The sequence below is a fragment of the Helianthus annuus genome, chromosome 4, assembly GCF_002127325.2.
Source record: "Helianthus annuus cultivar XRQ/B chromosome 4, HanXRQr2.0-SUNRISE, whole genome shotgun sequence".
NCBI classification, from domain to species: Eukaryota; Viridiplantae; Streptophyta; class Magnoliopsida; order Asterales; family Asteraceae; genus Helianthus; species Helianthus annuus.
The window spans coordinates 8,844,089-8,865,888 of record NC_035436.2 but is presented as its reverse complement, the minus strand read 5'-3'; the positions used below and the strand labels follow the sequence as shown (position 1 = coordinate 8,865,888).

Genomic DNA, 21,800 nt, shown 5'->3' with positions numbered 1-21,800 from the left:
GCCAGTCCTACCATCTTTAGAGGCGCTTGTGCAAACCGCCTTTGTGGAAGGGAGGTCGATCCTCGACGGGCCGTTGATAACAAGTGAAGTTATAACATGGGCAAAGAGGAGTAAACAAAAAATCTTCGTTTTGAAAGTGGATTTCGAAAAAACCTACGACCCGATAAATTGGAAGTTCTTTTGGCGAATCTGAAAGCAATAAATTTCCCATTGCTGTGGAGGAAATGGATTGGAGCAAGCTTAAAGTCAAGTTAGGTGTCAGATTTGGTAAATGGTTCTCCTACTACGGAATTTCAACTTCAAAGAGGTCTACGCCAAGGTGGCACGTTATCAACATTTCTGTTTATCTTACCACTAGAGGGTTTGGACATTATTATGAAACGAGCAGGTGAGAGAGGAGTTTTCAGTGGGCTCATCATGCTAAATAACGGTCCTCGTGTGTCACATGTTTGTTACGCGGATGACGTAGTATTTATGAGAGAATGGTCGAAATGAAACATTTAATAACGTAAGCCGCATACTAAGATGCTTTTTTTTAGGCCCTAACTATCTGCACACCCAGTTTGCCTATCTGCACACTTAGGGTTTACCTACGCAGCGTATTGGTCAATACGCTGCGTATAGGGTTAACCCTATACGCTGCGTATTGACCCATACTCAGCGTATATAAACCATGGATCTCAGTGCCTAATAACCAATCATTGCACAGAAAACAAGGTTTATATACGCTGCGTATAGCTCTCTACGCAGCGTATATAAACCATTAGACTTTTTTGGGTCATTTTGGTAGGTTTGAGGGATCATTTTTTAACAAAGTTTATATATGCTGCGTATTGACCAATACTCAGCGTATGTAAAGGTCTGAAAATGTCATTTATGCCCTTGTATTGAGGCTATACGAAGCCAAATACAAGGGTAGTTGTGTCATTTTTGTCTTATATGCTGCGTAGTGATCTCTAAGGAGCGTATATAAAGCTCCATTTTAGTATTTTTTTTGTATATTCCATTGTTTATTTATAAAAAAAAGGAAAATAACACCCGATACGATACTATACGATACGATATAACACCCGTATAGGTCACGTATTGACCTCGTATAAGCCTATAAGTGTGATATCGTATCGTATAGGTGTAGTATAGGTCGCGTATTTACCTCGTATAAGCCTATAAGTGTGATATCGTATCGTATAGCGTCGTATAGGTCACGTATTGACCTCGTATAAGCCTATAAGTGTGATATCGTATCGTATAGCGTCGTATAGGTCACGTATTGACCTCGTATAATCCTATAAGTGTGATATCGTATCGTATAGGTGTAGTATAGGTGGCGTATTTACCTCGTATAACCCTATAAGTGTGATATCGTATCATATACCGTAGTATAGGTCACGTATTGACCTCGTATAAGCCTATAAGTGTGATATCGTATCGTATAGCGTCGTATAGGTCATGTATTGACCTCGTATAAGCCTATAAGTGTGATATTGTATCGTATAGGTGTGGTTTAGGTCACGTATTAACCTCGTGCAAGCCTATAAGTGTGATATCGTATCGTATAGGTGTGGTTTAGGTCCCGTCTAATCCTATATACATATACAAGACCTATAGGAAACCTATACGAGACTTATACTACACTATACGATACGATACGATACGATACGATACGATACTAAACATTAACACCCGTATAGGCCTCTATACGAGACTTATATACTATACACTATACTACGATACGATATGATGCAATACGATACGATGCAATACGATCACTACTACAAAAAGAGGCATTTGCTATGAAATTTTGCTACGAGAAAAAATGGTGGCAAATTTTGCTACGAGTTTGCTACGGATTAGCTACGAGCTCATTTGCTACGGATTAGCTACGAACTTCCGTAGCAAATGAATTTCATAGCAAAACTCATAGCAAATTCGTAGCAAAATTGATGAAATTAATATAAATCATATAATGTAGCAAAACCGGTAGCAAAATCCGTAGCAAAACCATGAAAATAAGTATTAAGAAATAAACTAAAAAAAGTAAAATAAAATTTGTAGCAAAATCGATAGCAAAATTGTGAAAATAAATTTAATAAAAAACTTAGTAAAATGGGTAGCAAAGTCCATAGCTAAATCATAAAAATAAATATTTAAAAACTAACTAACTGAGGTTTAATAAGAATGGTAGCAAAATCGGTAAGTAAATAGAGTCGGCAGAGAAATTGGTAGCAAAATCTAGAAAAATTTTTAAAAACTAACGTAGCAAAATCGGTAGCAAATCCATAGAAAAATTCATTGCTAAATAAGAAAAAGAAAATATTCCAAAAATAATTTACTAATATCCATAGCAACATACGTTGCAAAAACAAAAAAAAACAATTAAAATTAATTAATAATAGTGGTAGCAAAATCCATAGCAAACTAACAAAATAAATATTTAAAAAACAATAAAAAAGACGCGTAAAAAATCATAAGAAAAAATGGACAAAAGAAATATTAAAAAATAATTAATAATATATACTATAGAAAAATCAAAAGCAAAAATATTAATTACTTAAAAATAGTTAAAAAAAGGTCAATTTTACACGGACTGATGTAAACATAAATACATTTAATATAGCTATCTCATACAAATAATACGTACCAAGTTAAGCATAGGGATGAGCAAATGGTGTTGGGTACCGGTACCGAATATATTTGGTACTGGCTTTTGACGTTTTTGATACCGGTTTGGTACGGTACCGGTATTTATCGGTTTTACCACTCAAATACCGGTACGATACCAGGTATTTTCGGTACCGGTGCCCATTCTTGGGATTTTCAGTACCAGTTGACACCGAACTCATCTCTAGTTAAATATATTAGAACATTTAGTAATTGATTTCTATAATGTTTTCATATTATTTGCACTAATTTTATTTCTATAACGCTTTCTATAATGTTTTAATATTATTTGCAAAACTATGATAGTGTTTTGTTTTAATTGGTAGAGAAATATTTGGCCGAGCACCCGCAACGTGGGCGGGGCATAAACTAGTACTACGAAGACCATGAAGGGGAACAGTGCCAAGCAGCTACTCGTCACTCCCACATTGGCCCAGACAAGTTACGATTTTACGTACAATTTAAAATTGCGATTTTCCCCCTTTTCAAAATTAAGATTTTGCCCCTAATTCTAATTTACATTCTTGCCACTGTGATTTTACCCCAGTTAAAAATTATGATTTTGCCCCCAGTTCGAAATTACGGCATTCCCATCGTTTTAGTTTTTTAGCAAAACTATGGTTGTGTTTTATTTTAATTGGTTGACTCGATATAATTTATATTTGTGTCTGGCAACTCCCTTGCACTGGCTCATTGTTTTGACAAATTTCAGTTTTGCCCCAGCTAAAAATTATAGCTTTGCCATTGTTTTAGTTTTTTTATCTAGCAAAGCTATGATAGTGTTTTGTTTTAATTGGTAGAGAAATATTCGGTCTACGGCCCGTAATACGGGCAGGACATAAAACTAGTTCATTTACATATATAACTAGTGTTAACCCCCCGTTGCGGGGCGTGAGTGGTAATACCATCATAAAACCACGTGTTATCATGGCGCCATTTGCTCCACATCAGCAAACAACGCCATCTTCTTACCATTACACAGCAGCGCGAGTTGGGGCATTGGGCTCTGCCCGGTGGGCCACTAACGGCGTGGTGCAAGAAAAGTCAAAAAAAAAAAAAAAAAAAAAACTTGTGGGAAACTTTATAAAAAATATGGTTTCATTTGTGGATATAACCTGTTGTAAACCGATTAAAAAAATAAAATTAAACTAATTTTAACACTTATAAACACCTTACATGTTATAATTTAAATCCAATCACTTCAAAATAGTATTCTCTTCTCAAACTTTTAATATTCTTGAACTTCAAATTTTTAAAAATTATGAATTAAAGAGGTGATTATCGAGCCTCATTAGAGTTCGACTCATACGAACAATACGGGATCGACGGTTGGAATTTACCCAATAATATTAAATTACATTTGTTAATATATAAACTAACATAATAAATAATAAAAATAATAACAAGTAAATAATGATTACTTAATCATCAATCAACACCTAACCAAGCCCTTACCATACACTCTTTCAGGTCATTTTTAAGTGAGAAAAAAGTGTGCTTAGACTATGGGGTATGGGGCGGGGGTTTGGGCGTGGGTTGGGGAAAACGCCCAAGCGACCACCATCGCTATCCCCCGCTACCCCAAGCCGAAGAACATGGCATCGATCCTGGACCCACGAGGAAGAACTGGCTCTGGTCACAAGCGTCGTTGACGCTATGAAGGGGCGGCCACCGGGCCAAACAAAATATTGGCCGGAAGCATTCGCAACCTACCGACATAACGTCGGTAACGACCGCCACAACCTCAACGCGTGCCAACATAAATGGCGCGAGCTACGGCCCAAGCTCGACTGTTTCAAGGCTTACTACGAAGCCGTTCCGAGCGGCGAGTTAAGCCACGAGGACCGGGTGGCGGTGGCGAACATAGAGTTTCGAGGCAAGGAGCGAAAGGCATTCGACAAGATCGACCTTTTTAAAATTTATTTAACGCTCTAGGTTTGTTATTTTGTAATTTTTAGAAATTAGGTAATTTTTAGGAAATTATGTAATTTTTAGGATTATGTAATTTTTAAAATTTTAATGAAGTTGTAGGTTTTTTTTTTTATAAATGTTATGTGATTTTTATAAATTTTTTGTAATTTTTTTTTGAATAATTGCCACGCGGTGCACCCAACCCAAGTCCAACCCACGCCCCGCCATACCCCAAGGACACGTAACTAGGCGGTAGTGGGGGGGGGGGGGGGTGTCCCATTCGGGGGCCCCATTCCACGTATCAACAAATGCCCAAACCCAAGTCCCACCATACCCCACGGTCTTATGTGTCGCCTACATGACAACACTTTTTTCTCACCCAAACCTTCAACCATGCCCCCATAACACATAGCCTAAGTAGCACATTGGATTCATGTTGGTTAGATGATTTTGTTTCTGATTATACTTTTAATTTAATGTTAACAGATTCTAATTTTTTTTATGATCTTAGCCATTTGTTTTTACACCCAAAAGAAACACAAAGCCACTGAGTCAAAACAAACACAAACTCCCGATCCGAGTCACCTCCTTCCAAATAATCAAAACCCTTCATTTTAATCTCCACCAATCAGAATAAAGCACACGGATCCACTATTTCTCACTCAAAAGCCTTTTGCGAACTCAACTTCCACGTATATATATAACCAGGCATTATTTACCTGATTAGCCTTTTCGCAATCTGAAACCCTAGTTCCCAAATCCATCTATTCTCACATTTTCCAGTAAGATTATTATGCATTTTCTTCTTTAATCGTTCATCAACAGTTCAAAATTGGTCGATTTTCTTCTTTAAGATTTGTTACTTTGATTCGCAACGGCTTGTACGAAGTAGACCGCTCGTAAGTCCACCGGTGGAAAGGCTCAAAGGAAGCAACTCGCGACCAAGGTATTTGATTCTTTCGACGTTTTTTACAGTTTTCGTTTTGATTTTGTTACAAAACTGTTCGTCGTTTATGATTGTTTTTTTTGTGACGATTTGTTTAGGCTGCTAGGAAATCTGCTCCAACAACCGGAGGAGTGAAGAAGCCTCATCGTTATTGTTCTGGAACTGTCGCACTACGGTGAATTGGCCAAACATGCTGTTTCCGAGGGTACTAAGGCTGTTACCAAGTTTACTAGCGCTTAGAGGAGATTGGTTTGTTGGGTTAGGTTTTGTTTGGTTTATGTAACTGGATTTTGGTAATTTGATGTAAAGCTAGTTAATGTTCATTTATTAGTTTGAGGTGCCTTGAAGTTGGACCGGAAGAAGACAACAAGTAGAGAAATATGCTATGACCGGAAAATTGAAGAAAGTTTGTTTATACACGTAAATGAAAGGGAGACTAGAATTGTTCTCAGATAATCCGTCACAAAATGTTCTTTAATGTTGAAAATTAGGTGTATGGTTTTTTTGTAGTTTGGATTTTATTGTGTTATTTGAATAAGTTGGTATTTTAATTTTATTGGTTTGTATATCAAGTCATGTTGGTTTTTTATATTTATTAAAGATTTGAGTATAATGATTGAATGAAAAATAATGAAAAAAATAATAAAATTTTAAAGTTTCTTGATATCAATTGTTAAATCCTTAGCAAAAAAAACCTTACAAATTTGTAGCTAAAAGCTTTCAAAATCTGTAGCTATATTCGTAACAAAAATCATAAAAAAAAATCATAAAAAATTTGAAACAAAAAATTTGAAACAAAATTTTTCAATGGATTTGCACAAACTGTAGAAAATTTATGTAGTTAAACTCGTAGCAAAATTCGTGGCCAAAGTCGTAGCAAGTTCGTAGTTAATTTTGTAGCAAAAACATTGCAAATTATCATAGCCAACCCATTCGTAGCAAAACTACTCCGTAGCTAAAAACATCCGTAGCTAAAATTTTCCGTAGCTACACGTATCCGTAGCTAAAAACAATCGTTGCTAAAAGTTTCCGTAGCTAAAAACCCATAGCAAAATTTCGTAGCAACCTTCTTCATAGCAAATTCGTGGCTAAAATACCGATGACATTTTTTGTAGCTAAATTCGTCGCAAACATAATTTTCGTAGCTAAAGTTCGTAGCAAATAAATTCGCGACGGGACTTGTAGCTACGAATCAAATCCGTAGCAAATTCGTAGCAAAAGGGGTGTTTGCTACGGATTTGCTACGGATTTGGCCGTAGCAAATGCCTATTTCTGTAGTAGTGGATAAGATAATTTAATTTAAACGATAACAATATAATATATTTGTATTATTTACGAATGATATTCTTTTTTTATAAATAATTTTCTTTTTTAATAAATAAACAAAGAAATACGATAATTTAATTTAAACGATAACAAAACAATATATTAGTATTATTTACCAATAATATTGTTTTTTTATAAATAATTTTCTTTTTTAATTTTTATAATTCATAATATTTATATTATTTTTTATTTTTATAATTTATATTTGTATTATTTACCAATAATATTGTTTTTTTATAAATAATTTTCTTTTTTTATAAATAAACAAAGGAATACACAATAAAAAAATACAAAAATGGAGCTTTATATACGCTCCTTAGAGGTCCCTACGCAGCGTATGAGACCAAAATGACACAACTACCCTTGTATTTGGCTTCGTATAGCCTGAACACAAGGGTATAAAAGACATTTTCAGACCTTTATATACGCTGCGTATAGGTCAATACGCAGCGTATTTAAACTTTGTGAAAAAATGATCCCTCAAATCTACCAAAATGACCAAAAAAAATCTAATGGTTTATATACGCTGCGTATTGACCAATACGCAGCGTATATAACCTTTGTTTTCTGTGCAATGATTGGTTGTCAGGCACTGAAATCCATGGTTTATATACGCTGAGTATTGGTCAATACGCAGCGTAGAGGGTTAACCCTATACTACGCTGCGTATTGACCAATACGCTGCATAGATAAACCCTAAATTTGCTAGGGTTTGGTGTGCCAATAGACACTTTAGTGTGCCAATAGGCACACCCTTTTTTTATTTTCAGGTTTAAAAGTCAACTTAAATAAATAATGTATATATTGGGTCGGAGTGGACGAAGCAGAGATTGGAAGGATCACGGAATGTAAAGTGGGATCATTCCCTTTTAAACTCCTTGGGTACCAATCAAGGCAAATATGAAAAGAGTGAAATATTGAAAGCCTGTGATTGACAAGTCCAATGCCAAATTATCGGCATGGAAAGCGAAGTGTTTATCTTTCGCGGGAAGGATAGTCCTAGCCAAAGCTGTATTGCGGGCTCTACCAAACTATTACTTTTCTTTATAGTTGTCACCGAAACAGATAATTAAATCACTCGAAGCCATCAGGAGGGACTTTGTGTGGGGAAGAAAGGACAGGATAAATAAAATTCATTGGATCGCTTGGAGCAAATTGGCAAACCCCAAAAGGTTCGGGGGTATCGGCAAGGAGGGATTCTCAGTAGCAGGTTTACGAGAGCAAATAACTAAGGCATCAATCCCTTCGCAGGATATCCAAAGGCCTTTTTGGAATCGGTGGGCTTCGCTGAAGTCCAATTATCTATGCTGTAGAGCTTGTCTAGGAAAGATTGCGGTGAAGACACAGCTAAGGAAGCGAGGAATGGAGATCCAGAACCTGTTGTGCCCAAGATGTGGAGGCTATGAAGAAACAGTAAACCACCTTATCATCACGTGCACCATGCTGAGATCCATATGGTGGAATATTAGAGATATTGTGTAATAATTAACCAATTTAGGATGGTTTATATACTTAAAATACATAAAAATATAATTTTAAATATGTGTGTGTGTCCCTCAAATTAAATTTAAATATGTGTGTGTCCCTCAATATTGTTTGTGTAGTTGATTTGATCTGATTGTTCACTTCATGTGGTGTTTTAGGACTATTGGGGTTGTTTAACAAAGTCACCGGTCGGTGTGAGCCTAGTCCCCACTTCCTAGATGGACAGCCGAGACGGGGCAGCTCCGCTTTCAAATACCCGCTCCCAGTTTGGAAGAGTCGAACATCAAGATGTCCGTAGATGCCAATCACAGATTCTTACTCGTCGATAAACGCTTATCTAACCATGAGCCCATCACTCAAGTGCAGAGCATCTCCCTACCCGCAAATGCCAACTTCTAGAAGGCGCTCTTCAAAGCTACGTTTTTAAAGTGTACATGATTTTGGCCAACAAAACCAACTTTATACCAACACACCAACTAGCAAGAAGCTAGCACTTACAACCACACATATCAAATCACAACATACACACATGATACATCACACACTTCTATAAAAACTAACCAACATGAACCTCCTTAATTTGCTTCTTCTTGGTTTCATCTTTTGGTATAACAACATGCAACACTCCATCCTTCATCTCCGCCTTAATCTCCTCCACTTTCACATCTTCCGGCAGCATGAGACTAGTGCTATAGTACCCATAGGTGGCAGCCGACCAAAATTCATCGTCATCAGAACCTTCTTCCTCGTCCTTATGCTCGCCTCGAATGAACAACATCCCATCTTCAACTGTGATTCTCACATCATCTTTTGACAACCCGGGCATCTGAAACTTGATGGTGTAGCTTTCGTCTTTCTCTTTGAATCGCCTTATTAGACGCGATGGTGATAAATTTTCGAGTAATCTGTTCATGTTTGTAGCCGCTTCCACGATCGCATTCCCTAATCCTAGTGTCAAGAAATCTTTATATCATAATAATCAGTGGCGAAGCTTGAGATTGTTGAAAACGTATATACCAAAAATTTCTATAAAATCGGGGGTCAAAAACGTATATACCCAAAAATTTTATATGAAAACTACATACTCTCCACTAACGAGGGAAAAGTTCGGAAGGTAGGCCGGCCACTCCGGCACCCACAAAGCTATGCCGTTGAGAATAATTACAACGGGGCTGCCAAGCATATAGGCAGGTGAAACCTAACACCCATGAAAATTTTCTTTGACCGTAACATTAAAAATTTAATTTAAAATTTGTAAATTTATAATTTAAAAAAGATATCAAATATAACACTATTATGAACTCGCTAGCTCAAAGAGTTTGTGGTTGCTTTAAAATGTTTGTCTAGAATATATAATAGCTAGTTTCAAAAACTGGAAAATAAGTTTGAGAACAATTATAAGGATATTTACAAATTGTATTTTTACTATGCATTTGCTAATAATAATACGACGTATTTTTATAACGAATTTGTTTTTATTTTTTTATTATGTGACCCTGTGGAACTGAAAATTGCATGGATATCGGAGAATTGTACTTTTGTTATGCACTAGTATACAACACCCGCGCTTTACGGCAGGACCATTAAACCGAATAAAAAATAGATGTAAAAACGTTAAACAACCATGCAAAAACGTTGTAGCATCTAGCTCGCAAAACTTAGAACAAAACTTAAAACATAAAAAATAATAACTAACAGAACTCGCGCATTGCGACGGGTCATAAAATCGAAATAAAACCATCATCCACCACCATCATCCACCACCCACCACCACCATAACACCATCATCCACCACCATCATCCATTGTCCATCATAGAGTGTGTGAGTCGTCTCGGGATCCAAGATTGATCGTAAGAGTTCTTGACAATCAAGGCCATGTTTGCCTAAGTCTCTTACATCACTTAGTGAAGACAAGTGTTTAGTATAATACTTTTTATTTTTAATCTTTTGCACTTTTTATTTGGTTTTGTATTAATGACTTTAATAACTAGTTACTTATGTTGAAGGTGATCTTTCCTTATCGTTTGTCCGTGGTGTCTTGGCATTATTTTACTGTCTATATAAAATAAAAGATTTTCACCATTCATATCTCCACGGTCTATATGGAGGTATGTTGGCTACCTGGTCGGGGGTTAAGGGAACGGTTTGGTAAGGGTCTTGCCCTTGTTCAGCGTTTAGAGGTCCTGCTTGGGACCTGGGTCAAATTTAGTAGGATCTCCTTCAATACCCATAGGTATTGGATGGCGGGGATCCAAACTCTTTGACCCCCTCATAAGTTAACTACTATTAATACTATAACCCGGCTATTTAGGACTGTATCCCTGCTGACTCAGACTACTTAGCCGAGGGTAACGTCACCGCCAAAAGCGGGGCCTACCATAATTTGCATTAATAACTTAATTCATTATCTTTCAATAATCCGACCCTTTAGGATTGTATCCTTGCTGACTCAAACTACTGGGTTGAGGGTAACGTCGCCTTCAAAAGAGGGGCCTACTACAATAACTAAGATAATCTCTTAAACAAGTGCAAAAGTGCGAAAATAATCAAAGGTTATACTAATACACGTGTCGGATCCAAGTGATTCATCTTGTCTATCTGTTTTTATTTTATTTTATTTTTCAGCATTTAGTTAGATTTTATTTTTTTAGTTTAAAACATTTTTCTAACTTTTTGATTTGATTAGACGTTGAGGATAAACCGGTATTAAAAGCTCTTGTGTCCTTGGACGACCTCGGTATCTTACCAACACTATACTACGTCCACGATGGGTGCACTTGCCCATATGTGTGTTTAGTGTTAGTAAATATCGTGTTTTATAAATTTAAAACTTGGCTAAAAGTGTAAAAAGGGCTTAAATTATACATCTAAAATATAACACACTTCACGCACATCAAGTTTTTGGCGCCGTTGCCGGGGACACAAGGATTTTAAGAAAGTTAGGAATCAACGGCCTAATCATATTTTTATTTTTCTTTAATTTTTTAGGATTTTTTTTAGATTTTCAGCTTCTGCAGAGCTCAGCACGGGGCCGTGCCTGGTCGGACACGGGCCGTGCTCAGCAACGTTACTGGCAGTTTTTGTTTTTCAAGTTACAGAAGGCTGACCACGGGGCCGTGTCGGTGCAACACGGGGCCGTGTCCAACTTCCAGTAACTGGGATCTGAAAAACAATCACTGTAATTCCGACCACAGGGCCGTGTTCGCTCAACACGGGGCCGTGGTGAACCCTCTGACCGACATTCTTTTCTGTTTTTATTGCGGGACTTGGAACCCGACGCCAACCTCGCATAGTGTATGAGCTCCAGTTCCAATAAAGACATAAAGGAACCGTTAGAAGAACCCGAACGCTTTCTCAGAAAAAGGTTAAAAGCCAAAAACCAAGGGAAGGTTTCGGGTGATCCACCCCCAATGGCGGACCAACGTACCCTTATGGATTATCTACGACCCACCGTAGGTAATCTAGGCGCCGCTATCAATGCTCCGAATGTCGAAGCCAATAACTTCGAACTTCGACCGCATTTGATACAAATGCTCCAAAACTCCGCAACCTTCCACGGGCTTGCGGACGAGGATCCTCATCTACATATAACTAATTTTTTAGAAATATGTGATACCTTTCGGATCAATGGAGCATCAAACGACGCCATCCGCCTCCGTATGTTTCCATTCTCACTAAAAGACCGAGCGAAAGCTTGGCTCAACACCCTCCCAGCTGGATCGGTAAACACCTGGGATGAACTAGCCCAAAAGTTTCTATATAAGTATTTCCCTCCTTCTAAAACTGCTAAATTAATGGCTGAAATTAACACGTACTCACAAGAGGACGGGGAATCCTTATATGAAACTTGCGAAAGGTTCAAGGAGCTATTACGCAAGTGTCCCCATCACGGCCTCGCAATATGGCAACAAGTATCCACTTTCTACAATGGATTGTTGCCACACACTAGGCAGACACTTGATTCTAGCTCCGGGGGACTTTTAGGTAATCGACGCCCACACGAAATATATAATCAGATTGAGGAAATCGCTCAAACCAATTCTCAATGGCACACTCCCCGGGGAAATAAGTCTATCGCCTCGGGCGCCCATAAGGTCGACGAAAGCACCTCTTTACAAGCCCAAATCGAGGCCCTTTCTTCAAAAATAAAAAAATTAGAAATGACAAAAACAGTCTCGGTTATGGCTTGTGAAGGGTGTGGTGGGTCACATGAAAATTGGAGTTGCATGAAAGAAACGGACGATCAACAAGAAATGGTAAACTACATTGATAATAGACCTAGGCCGTCGGGTCCTCCAACGGGAACTTACAACCAAGGATGGCGAAACCACCCAAACCTTGGTTGGAGGGAAACCGGCAATAGTAGTAACCAACAAACCCAACGAACAAACTTTCAGCAATCAAGAAATGAGTCACAGAATTTCACTCAACAACAAGGTGGACGAGAAAGGCTCGAAGATACTATATCTCGCCTCGTCTCTGACACTGATAAGAAAAACTCGGAAAGATTTCTACAATTAGAATCTAATTTTAGGAATCAACAAGCTAGCATTCAAAACATAGAAAAACAAATAAATCAACTAGCGCAAAATATTTCCGAGAGACCACAAGGCGCATTACCTAGCAATACCGAAACAAACCCAAAGGCGCAAGTTCACCTCATCACACTACGAAACCGCACCGTAGGGCCTGCAGAAGTACCTCCAGCAACGGAGAAACAATGCCAACACATCTGCAGGAAAAGAACTCTCCCCCATCACCAGAGCCTACCAAGGCTCCTCGAGTTCCGTACCCCGGTAGGTTAATTCGTCAAAAGACCAATGAGCAGTTCGCAAAATTCGAAAGTCTGTTAAAACAATTGCATGTCAATATTCCTTTTATCGAAGTCCTAACCCAAATGCCCAAATACTCTAAATTTATGAGGGACTTCCTTACACATAAAAAGAAAATTGAAAATTTGCAATTAGTTAATTTAGGCGAAGAATGCTCTGCCCTCGTACTCAATAAACTACCCCAAAAGAAAATCGATCCCGGAAGTTTCACGATTCCATGCTCAATAGGGGAATCACGCGTTCGCAATGCCTTGGCCGACTTAGGGGCTAGCATTAACCTCATGCCTTCATCGATGTTCAAAAGGCTTAGCTTGGGAACCACGAGCCCTACAAAAATAAGCATACAACTCGCTGATCGATCAGTCAAGTTCCCACAAGGTGTCATCGAAAATGTCTTGGTAAAGGTAAGCAGATTCGTTTATCCAGTTGACTTTGTCATACTCGACATGGAGGAAGACACCGAGGTCCCCCTTATCCTAGGGAGGCCCTTCCTTGCCACAGCACAAGCAGTGGTAGACATGAATGACGGGACACTGACTTTGAGGTATGGGGACGATGAGGTGAAGTTCGGAGTTGGGAAGAGAGTAGAGGACGACGACCCGGTCAATTACATGAAGGTTATTGATTCAAGCTTGGATGCCGCTCTCCGACGGTGTAACTTGGGAAGCAAGGCGCTCCACTCAGACGATATATAACCGGGAATCGGGTCTAGCCAAGGACCCTTATAAACGTGGCGCACCACGGAGGCATTCCGCGGATCTATCCTTAGTTTAGTTTAATCTTTTAGTTTTTGCAGAATAAAACACACTCATGGTGGTAATGGATGAAAAAGGAACGAGAAAAAAATGGAACCATGCACAAGGAACAGAGCAAACAGACAAAAATCTCCATCACAGAAGGCTCAACACGGGCCGTGCCCAACCAACACGGCCCCGTGCTGAGCCCCCTGCAGAAAATCACCCAGTTCAGGTAACTGGACACGGGCCGTGTTCAGCGGACACACCCCCGTGTCCAGGCTTCTGTTTCAATTCTCTAATTTTTGTTACTGGCACCTGACCACGGGGCCATGCCCGGTCAACACGGGGCCGTGTCCAGGATGCCAGTAACACAAATCTTTGTTTTTAAACCCACTTTTACACATTCTAATCAACCAAAAACTTTATTTTTGGACACATTGAGGACAATGTGTAATTTAAGTGTGGGGGGGATGCTAAAACCTTGAAATTTTGCAAAATCCTAAACACAAGCCTTACACAAAACTCTATTGGAACCGCTAAACACCCCAAATTTTTTCAAAAAAAAATTTTTCATTTTTTTATTTACTTGTCTTAGTTTAAGTTGGGGATAACAAGTTCTAAAAAGGTTATATTTTTACAAGTTTACAACCGATAGCGTCGTGATAAAAAAAAACCAACATAAGAAAATTATGAAACGGTATAACAAGTCTAGCTAAAAATTCGATTATATATGCTTGGTCACATTAAAAACCCATTCCCACAAAAGTGAGTTTTGAGCCTTTATTGAGCATAAAAATACACATATTTAGATTAAATGCTCATTTTTCGTTTCTTGTGTGAATAGCCGCTCGGTCCTTACAAATCTAGAACTTGCCACGACGATACATTCCCGGTCCTTACCAACTTAAACCCAAGTAAGTAAATGATGGAGGCATTAGGACTAACTATTTTTCTTTCAAAACCATTATTTTTCATTTTTTTTTTTACCTACCCAAAATCCCCCTAGAAAACCCCTTTGAGCCTAAACCTTTCATTTCATTCCCCCAAAAACCATTTTTACCCACCAAAAACCTTTTTCATTTTTCACCTTTTATTTTAGTAACAAGCTCGGTTTTTCGTAAACTTGCCCTTTCATGTGACATCAAAAAAAAAAATGATGATGAAGTCAAAAACAAACAAAAGCTATATAAAAGCTTGTTTGGAGAAATACTTCAAAAATAATAAGTCACTAACAACAAGGTATTTTACGAAAACCGACGCTTGTTACGATTTTCGCCCTTTTTACTAACCACTAACCAACCACCCACCTTTAAACCCAAGCCTTCACCCCAAAAGTCCTCTTGATATTTACAAAGGTAAAAAGTTAAAAAGGAGGAGGATTGATCGCTTGGCAAGCCTATGGAAGACGTAAGTTCCGTGCCGCTCTCGAGTGATTCACTAAAATATACACCTTCGGCCGAGTGTTGAGTGATCTCCCGTGAGGTATGTGAACTTGTATATAAATGGAATTTTAATAAGGCATGTTATGCCCAAATAAGTAATTTATCTTATGAAAAGTTCAAAATAAATCATAACGAATAGGATTGTAAATAAATAAAAATAAAACCTATAAAAACCTTGGATTCCCGACACTCTAGGACAAGCTAAAAACTTCTCTTCTACCTATTCCATTTGGGATTGTAAGCCACATTTAAAGAGTTTTGCTTGAGGACAAGAAAAAGTTCAAGTGTGGGGGCATTTGATGTGTGTAAAATGCAACATATAAATCACATCAATTAAGGCATAAAACTAACCCTTTTTAAGTACTAATGTTGGAAAAAGAGTGTTTTTGTCTTCCTTTTGTATTTTCAGGATGAAATGAGCTCAAAATCACAAAAGAAGGAAAAAGACTACTAATTCTACCATAAATACAAGAAAAGGAACAAAAGTGGACTGCCCGGACCCTCAACGGTACCTCCCAAGGCAAAGGAGAAGAAACAGAGACTGAACACGCCCCGTGTCCAGCGAACACGGGGGCGTGCCCAGGAAGCAGCAGAAAAGACAAACCAGTAGAAGCTTCCATTGCTCACCACGGAGCCGTGTCCAGCGAGCACGGGGGCGTGGTGAAAGTACAGCAGGCGCATTAATTGTAATTCGCAATTACAATTAATGAAGAGAGAGAGTGTCAGACGGGCACGGGGCCGTGTCCAGCGGACACGGGGCCGTGTCCAGCGCTCTGTTCAGCCTATAAATAGAGGAGTTTGGTTTCATTCTCTCTCATCCCTTGGCACACCACCTCTCTCACACTTCATCCACCACCCACCACCACCATAACACCATCATCCACCACCATCATCCATTGTCCATCATAGAGTGTGTGAGTCGTCTCGGGATCCAAGATTGATCGTAAGAGTTCTTGACAATCAAGGCCATGTTTGCCTAAGTCTCTTACATCACTTGGTGAAGACAAGTGTTTAGTATAATACTTTTTATTTTTAATCTTTTGCACTTTTTATTTGGTTTTGTATTAATGACTTTAATAACTAGTTACTTATGTTGAAGGTGATCTTTCCTTATCGTTTGTCCGTGGTGTCTTGGCATTATTTTACTGTCTATATAAAATAAAAGATTTTCACCATTCATATCTCCACGGTCTATATGGAGGTATGTTGGCTACCCGGTCGGGGGTTAAGGGAACGGTTTGGTAAGGGTCTTGCCCTTGTTCAGCGTTTAGAGGTCCTGCTTGGGACCTGGGTCAAATTTAGTAGGATCTCCTTCAATACCCATAGGTATTGGATGGCGGGGATCCAAACTCTTTGACCCCCTCATAAGTTAACTACTATTAATACTATAACCCGGCTATTTAGGACTGTATCCCTGCTGACTCAGACTACTTAGCCGAGGGTAACGTCACCGCCAAAAGCGGGGCCTACCATAATTTGCATTAATAACTTAATTCATTATCTTTCAATAATCTGACCCTTTAGGATTGTATCCTTGCTGACTCAAACTACTGGGTTGAGGGTAACGTCGCCTTCAAAAGAGGGGCCTACTACAATAACTAAGATAATCTCTTAAACAAGTGCAAAAGTGCGAAAATAATCAAAGGTTATACTAATACACGTGTCGGATCCAAGTGATTCATCTTGTCTATCTGTTTTTATTTTATTTTATTTTTCAGCATTTAGTTAGATTTTATTTTTTTAGTTTAAAACATTTTCTAACTTTTTGATTTGATTAGACGTTGAGGATAAACCGGAAAAGCTCTTGTGTCCTTGGACGACCTTGGTATCTTACCAACACTATACTACGTCCACGATGGGTGCACTTGCCCATATGTGTGTTTAGTGTTAGTAAATATCGTGTTTTATAAATTTAAAACTTGGCTAAAAGTGTAAAAAGGGCTTAAATTATACATCTAAAATATAACACACTTCACGCACATCAGTTGACCTTCCATGAACTTTACATCTCTACTGACACATATCTTGTTTTGTGCTGGATCATATAATCTGTATGCCTTTGATCCTTCTTCTATTCCAAGGTATTTTTTTTTGCTGGATCATATAATTTGTATGCCTTTGATCCTTCTTCTATTCCAAGGTAAACCATAGGTGCACTTCTGTCATCTAACTTCTTTTGTTGAAGTGGTAGTACTTTAGCGTAAGCAGTGCAGCCAAAATCCTTCAAGTGTTCTAAATTTGGCTTCCTTCCTTTCAATGCTTCATATGGTGTCTTGTTTACCAGGGCTTTTGTTGGAACCCTGTTTAGTATGTATATCGTGTGTCGTATTGCTTCACCCCAAAAATTCTGTGGCATGTTCATTGCCTTTAGCATACTGCGAGTAGTGGATAACATCGTCCTGTTTCGCCTTTCTACTACTCCATTTTGCTGTGGGGAATATGGTGCTGTAAGCTGTCTTGCTATGCCGTTGGTTTTGCAATACTTGTTGAATTCAGCCAATGTGAATTCACCTCCTCTATCCGTCCTTAGCATTTTTAACTTGGTCTGCGCTTCCTTTTCCAACTTTTCTTTGAACTCCTTAAATGTTTCGAATGCTTGATCCTTGGAAGTTAGTAAATATGCCCACATGTAGCGAGTATAATCGTCTACAAGTAAGAATATATACTTCTTCCCAGCATGTGTTGGTGGGGATATAGGACCACACAAATCTCCATAGACTAAGTCCAGAGGTTTTAATGATCTGAACTTTGCCTGATTTGTAAATGGTGCCCTACTATGCTTTCCTAATAAGCATGCGTCACAGATTTGACTGGCATGATTTATTTGAGGAATTCCATGTACCAAGTTCTTACGAGTCATTTCCTTAATAGCATCAAAGTGTAAATGGCCTAACCTTGCGTGCTATAACCATGCTATATCTTCGGTCTTTGATAGTAGGCAGATTGGTTTTCCAGTCTTCAGTTTGACTTTGTACAGCCTGTTCTTCAGTCTCTTGACTCGCATTAGTAGCTTTCTATTTCGATCTCGGATAGTAAGTAGATCTCCGTCCATAACCACTTTGCAACCGATTTCTGTAAGTTGTCCGAGGCTCAATATGTTGCTTTTCAGACTTGGAATGTAGTATACGTGTGAAACAATCTTTTGTTCTTGGTTCAGACATTCCAGTAGTATTGAACCTTTGCCTTTAATATCTACGTGTGACCCATCACCGAATCGTACTTGCCCTGTCACCGTTTCATCTAATTCTTTGAAGTGACTTCGCACTCCTGTCATGTGGTTGCTGGCCCCGTTGTTTAAGTACCATAGATTTTTATCTTCTGAGGCGTAACTTGTTGGTTTTATACGTTCCTCGTTTAGCAGAGCCCTTTCTTGAACAACATTTTCTTCTTGTATTGCCATTAGCAGTACGGGTGCTTCGTCTTCCTCGACGAGGTTTGAATGTTCTTGTACTTCGTCTTTCTCAGAACAGTCCTTCTTGAAGTGTCCAAACTTCTAACACTTAAAGCATTGGATCTTACTCAGGTCGGTTCTTGCAAACTTTCTCCAATTTCTAGAACTTCCATTTCTAGATCTAGATGTAGATCCTTCGTTTCTGGGACTTTGCCTATTTCCGTTGTTTCGCCAATTTCCACGCGTTTGGTTAAATCTACCACGACCGCGGTTTCCAGATTGCCTTCCTCTGGTGTTATCATTATGTGTGAACATAAGCCTATCTTGGCTTTCTCCTTGATTTCCTTTCTTTAACCTGAGCCGTTCTTCATATGTCTTTAATCTTCCGACTGCTTCTTCTAGCGTCATAGTTTCTAGATCGGAGTATTGTTCCATGGAGGCAACGATTTGAGTAAACTTATCTGGTACGCCATTTAGAATTTTGCGTACTAGAGTCGGTTGACTCAATGTCGTTCCTACTTCAGTTGCCCGGGTAACGATACTATTAATCTTTGCGGTAAACGAATCAACAGTGTCGTCATCCCTCATTTGCAACAATTCAAATTCTGATAATAGCGTGTGCATACGCGCCTTTTGTACCCGATCAACACCAATGTGTCTAACCTTTAGATTATCCCAAATTTCCTTTGCAGTTTTACAACTTGCAACTTGCAATAGAACATCTTCTGGTATTGCTTGAAATAGATATGCAATTGCAGACTTATCTTTCTTGGTGTCTACTGTTGCATTTTCTGCCGGTTCAGTCGTTTCCCACAAACCATTCGCTTCAAGAATCGTCTTGATACGAATAGCCCAAACCGTATAGTTTGTTGGTTTCAGAATCGGACACTGAAACTGGGAAAGAGAATTTCCTTCTTTCTGTATAATAATTGGATTTTGTCCGGGTGTTCTTGACATATCTTCCTGCCGAACAATCTTCACTTCTAATAAACTTTTATTTTCTTGGTTTCAATAGATCTCATAAACCCCGATTACCCGAATCGTGTAACAATCAAACAACCAAAACAATCTAATTCGCACTAAACCCCGGAATAAAAAACAAACCCTAGATTCCTAACCCTTCGGTTCAACCGATTATAGTAGAACCGAAAATAAAAAAATTCTGAAACGAACTTTTGCGAATTAAAACGAAAATGAAACCTGATCGCGAATTCCCTGCGATGCCTTACGATTCCCACGCTTAGAGCCTGATGCTCTGATACCAATTTGTTAGCCCGAATTGGATCTTGATCTCTAGAATGAGCGTGATTAAACAAACTTGCATAAACAATAACTTGAATGTATGTAACAATCGAATGAGAGTATGTAGTGATTACAAATGAAACATTCTATCCTATTTATAGTTTTCTACGGGTACGAGTGAAGAGTTGTGTCTCTTCGTGAAAAGACACGTCTCTTGGATGTGTGGTTGTGATTAAACCTTGAAGAGTCACGTTGTTTCCTGTCCATTCGTTTCAACCAGTGCGTCTCCTTTCCTTTTCCCTTGTACCGATAGGAGTTGAAGTGAGGGAAGGGACATACCCTTTCGGTTAATGATGGTAGTTACCATCTTTGTCTTTGTCAATTTTGGTCCTCGTAGTTCATAACCGCTATATAATAATCTATTCTAACTAAGTATGATGTTAAGAGATTAACCGGGTTTTCAATTATCTATATCTTAAGAATGAATGTCGGTCGAATTTACGATTTTGGTCCTTTGCTTTTTTACGGTTTAAGCCTTCTACAACTGTTTGTTTCTTTTCATCAGTCCCTCATGCGGTGCCGTTGCTCTCCTTTGCCACATCTATTTCACTATATACATGTCCCATAGAAAGAGAGGGTACCACTTACTTCACCGACATCTGTAACTTTTTTGATCTCCACTGATGCTTCACCAAACGAGATGGGGGAAGGTGTACCATCAATTGCAACGAGTGTAATCGGTAGGGGCATTACAAGTAGGTTTTCTTGGCGTCATCTCTGCCTCCTGATGTTATTGCGCTATTATCTTCACTGCTCCTCTACTTAATCTCTGCAACTATTTCATCCATCAATCTTTGTTTTTCACGGCTTTATCTTGTTGTCATTGTTCAAAACCCTAAAATAACAGGTCAATTCTCGATCACATACATGATTTAACGTTGTTGTGCTTTGTGATTTTCGTTATTTGATTTATATTACTAGCTATGATCGTGTTTTCATTTATGTACTTGTATTTTATTTGTAAACGTGAATGATATGTTATTTCCAAGTTTGTTAGGGTTCGGGTTAGGTAGTTTGTATTCTATACAACGATGTTAGATTATTGATTTACACGGTCAAAAATTTTCATGAAACCATTGTTGGTATTCAGAGGTGGTTTGACACAAGAACGGAAAGAAAATGATAACTAATCAGCACACTTTATTGATCATAAAACTGGAAATACATGCAGAACTGAAAGGGGATTTTTCATTAGTGCAATTGCGCCTTCATTGTCGACCAACAGTTTCACACATTGAGGCTCTTTTCCAATCATTTCACCAACGAGATTCCTTAGCCATAAGGCTTGGCACGCAGCGGTTGTAGCAGCCATAAACTCCGCTTCACATGAGGATAGTGCCACTGTACGTTGCTTTCGAGAAGAGCACGTAACCATATTGTTTGACAAATAGAAAACGGTACCCGTCGTTCCTCTTCGGTCTTCAATATCGGTGCCAAAACTGCTATCACTATATCCGACCAATGTTTCATCTCCCCCGGATTGGTACTTCAACCCACTATTAATTGTACCCTTGATATACCGAATTATGTGCTTTACGGCTGTGAGATGTGACTCTTTAGGGACTTCCATGAAGCGACTCACTACTCCGACCGAGTAGCTAAGGTCAGGTCGCGTGTGCAGCAAATATCGAAGACTCCCTACGAGCCTTCGGTAGTGAGTCGGGTCAACTTCTGTGCCCTCTCCTTCTTTGGTCATCTGCAACTTGTTTTCCATTGGGTACTGAACCGCGTTACAATCAACCATTCCTGCCAATTTCAGAATTTTC

At 38.7% G+C, this 21,800-nt stretch overlaps 2 protein-coding genes and 1 long non-coding RNA gene across 3 annotated transcripts; 1 reads left to right on the top strand and 2 right to left on the bottom strand.

Moving 5' to 3' along the window:
• Window positions 1-5,285: 5,285 nt before the first annotated feature.
• On the top strand, window positions 5,286-6,094 carry LOC110935690. Its single transcript, XR_002589323.2, has 2 exons — window positions 5,286-5,518; window positions 5,617-6,094. It is a non-coding gene; the product is annotated as an uncharacterized LOC110935690 (long non-coding RNA).
• A 2,683-nt stretch (window positions 6,095-8,777) lies between these two features.
• Window positions 8,778-9,299, bottom strand: LOC110934342 (26.5 kDa heat shock protein, mitochondrial; the record flags this gene model as incomplete). The annotated part of the gene is made up of 1 exon (XM_022177466.2): window positions 8,778-9,299. A coding segment is annotated over one exon (414 nt), but the record flags the coding sequence as incomplete, so codon positions are not given.
• A 9,535-nt stretch (window positions 9,300-18,834) lies between these two features.
• On the bottom strand, window positions 18,835-19,689 carry LOC110932861. The gene has a single exon (XM_022176114.1). It carries the CDS (start codon window positions 19,687-19,689, stop codon window positions 18,835-18,837), a length of 855 nt encoding a protein of 284 aa, XP_022031806.1.
• Between the last annotated feature and the right edge of the window lie 2,111 nt (window positions 19,690-21,800).

Coding starts and splice junctions, on each gene's coding strand:
- LOC110932861 (XM_022176114.1), bottom strand. CDS start 19,689: ATGTCAAGAACACCCGGACAAAATCCAATTATTATACAGAAAGAAGGA.